The sequence below is a fragment of the Mus caroli genome, chromosome 4 (genome assembly GCF_900094665.2).
Source record: "Mus caroli chromosome 4, CAROLI_EIJ_v1.1, whole genome shotgun sequence".
NCBI lineage: Eukaryota > Metazoa > Chordata > Mammalia > Rodentia > Muridae > Mus > Mus caroli.
Window position 1 is genome coordinate 79,862,874 of NC_034573.1, and position 2,374 is coordinate 79,865,247.

Sequence of the window (2,374 nt, forward strand, 5' to 3'; positions counted from 1 at the left end):
AGGGAGAGGGAGAGGGAGAGGGAGAGGGAGAGGGAGAACACGAGTGAGCACTGGAGACAGCTATGCTAAGCTGTTTGCTCAAGACAAAATAAAGACACTGAGGTAGATGAGATTTTAACTTTCTTCAGCCAGGCCTTAGGTGAGAGCGAGATGCAGCCAGGCTTGCCTTCCTCCACAGAGCTGTCTAACAACAGCTCTGCTGATTTGATTTCTGACCACAGAGATAAGCCTGGAGAATAAGAAAGTCCTTTCCTGAAATATACTTTGTCTGTACTACACTCAACATTATAACTGTTTCAAAAAAGCGTACACACCAATTAACCTCTCAACAACCAAGACTAGAGACGAACAAGGCAGATGGGTGGCATGCAGTCTTACCTGGTGTGCCCACCACACCATCAGGTATGAGAAAACTGCGATCCAGGTGATGGAGCCGAAGAATGTAATAGGGAAGAACTTCCTGGAAGCCTGCAAGGCAAGCAGAGAGGAGAGTGTCAGCGTTGTCTCAGTGGTACCCTTTGTGGCTCCACCACGGCCCAAAGCCAAAGCCATCTTTGCCATTGCCATGATTTCTCCCACATTCCTACCTCCTCGCAGGATTACCAATCAGAGGATGCTACCTTCCCCTAATCAAACTGGGAGAGGAAACATTCATTCTAGGAAATTAAAATCAGTGGAAGCTGAATGGCTGTAGAACTCAGAAAGATATCTTCCTCTCTCCCTTCCTCCTCCTCCTCTCCTCACTTCTCTCTGAGACAGGTCTCATACCCTAGGCTAGCCTATACAGCCCAGAATTCACTATGTAGCTCAGGTTGGCCTCAGATCCTAATTTCCTACCTCAGCCTTTAAAGTGTTGTGACATGTGCCACTGTATTAGGCTCTGGAAGCCACTTTAGAGAATGTCAGTTCATGCCTGTAGTCAGATGTCCAATGCCATCTCCCTCTGCCCTTTATAAGGTCTGGCTTCTCTGTCATTTCTTCTGTTAAACATCTTGCATCCTCCTTCTATCTCTTCCCCTCTCCCTTTTTTTTTTTTTTTTTTTTTAGTTTGCTCCCAAGTGCTCCAGAACCAGGCCATCAGAGTCTGGCAAACCATGTGTCACAATAATCTACATGCCAAACCCTGCATGTGACTGATTATATGGAACAAAAAATGGGAAGGATTAGGAAGGTTGAAAATAAATGAATTCGTCTTAGAGTCCCATGAATTATCAGGAAAGTCATCTCCACAGATGGATGGTGATGGCTAGTTTCTGGGCACAGACCTCACACATCAGTTGGCGTGGACAGAAGTGGAGCTGCCCAATCAGAGCAATTGCTAAGGGGGAGGGGCAGGCCAGGCACATTCTTGGGAATGTGTTTCCTCCTGTGTGCCACTCTGACCTATACTACAAGTCCCATTCCTGTGACACTGGACTTTGCATCATTTTGGGCTTGTACAGTGTGAGAACACTCAGAGTTCCTTCCCTCAGAACATCACTCAAAATTCAGGCACTCAGAAATGTAGTCTTTCAGGACTAACAGGATAGCCTAGTGGGCAAAGGTACCTGCTGATAAGACACAACCTGTGTTCTCTTCTTAGAATCCATGTGGTGAAAGGAGAGAACCAACTCCTGCCAGTCATTTCTGAGCACATGGACTAAACAATGAACAAACAAATACATAATAGATGCAATATTTCTGACTTCATCCCATTCCCAGGCAATGGTGCTTTGTGATGAACTAGTTTCTGCTGATTCTCTTGATGGGAAACATGAGCCATGCTTAGTTAGACAACAGAATGCTGTTTGAGAGTCTACCATCCCTTCTTGCCATTGCTTTTGATTTCAGAGCTTTCTTTGCTGAGAAAAACACACATCGTGCTTTGATAATGCCATCCAGGTTAGGGCAGTGGCGCCTGCAGTTCATGTAAACAGGGGAAGCTCAGTTGTCTGAAGAGCTGCCATGGAATTTGAAGGTTTGTTGGAAGGAAAAAAATAAACTCGTGTGTGGAAAATCTTTTAAGTTTGAAGCACAGTGATAGCTTATGGTTCCAGACAAGGCTTGTATTCTCTGTTAATTTCAAGCTTTGAGTAAGTCTTTTTTATTATCATATTAGTCACATAAGACTGAGACTTTACAAGAATCTTTTGTCTCTTTCAATGGCTGCTGCTTTTCAGAGGAGCATTCTCTGGGGTGACTGTAAGAGCAAATGGGCATGCTCAACTGGGAGAGGGCATCATGATGTTGAGCAAGCCGAACATCAATCACCCTTAAGTGCTTCCCTATGCTCATTCTCCTTCTTGGTTTTCTTTCTTTCTTTCTTTCTTTCTTTCTTTCTTTCTTTCTTTCTTTCTTTCTTTCTCTCTCTCTCTCTCTCTCTCTCTCTCTCTCT

At 44.4% G+C, this 2,374-nt stretch overlaps 1 protein-coding gene across 8 annotated transcripts in view; it reads right to left on the reverse strand.

Moving 5' to 3' along the window:
• Nucleotides 1-2,374, reverse strand: part of Slc24a2 (solute carrier family 24 member 2) — a 237,444-nt gene that overhangs the window by 16,501 nt on the left and 218,569 nt on the right. For all 8 annotated transcript variants that reach the window (XM_029476317.1, XM_029476321.1, XM_021160559.2 and 5 more), the window contains one exon: nucleotides 379-468. In XM_029476317.1, the coding sequence (XP_029332177.1) occupies nucleotides 379-468 (90 nt within the window). The remainder of the gene's footprint in view (nucleotides 1-378; nucleotides 469-2,374) is intronic.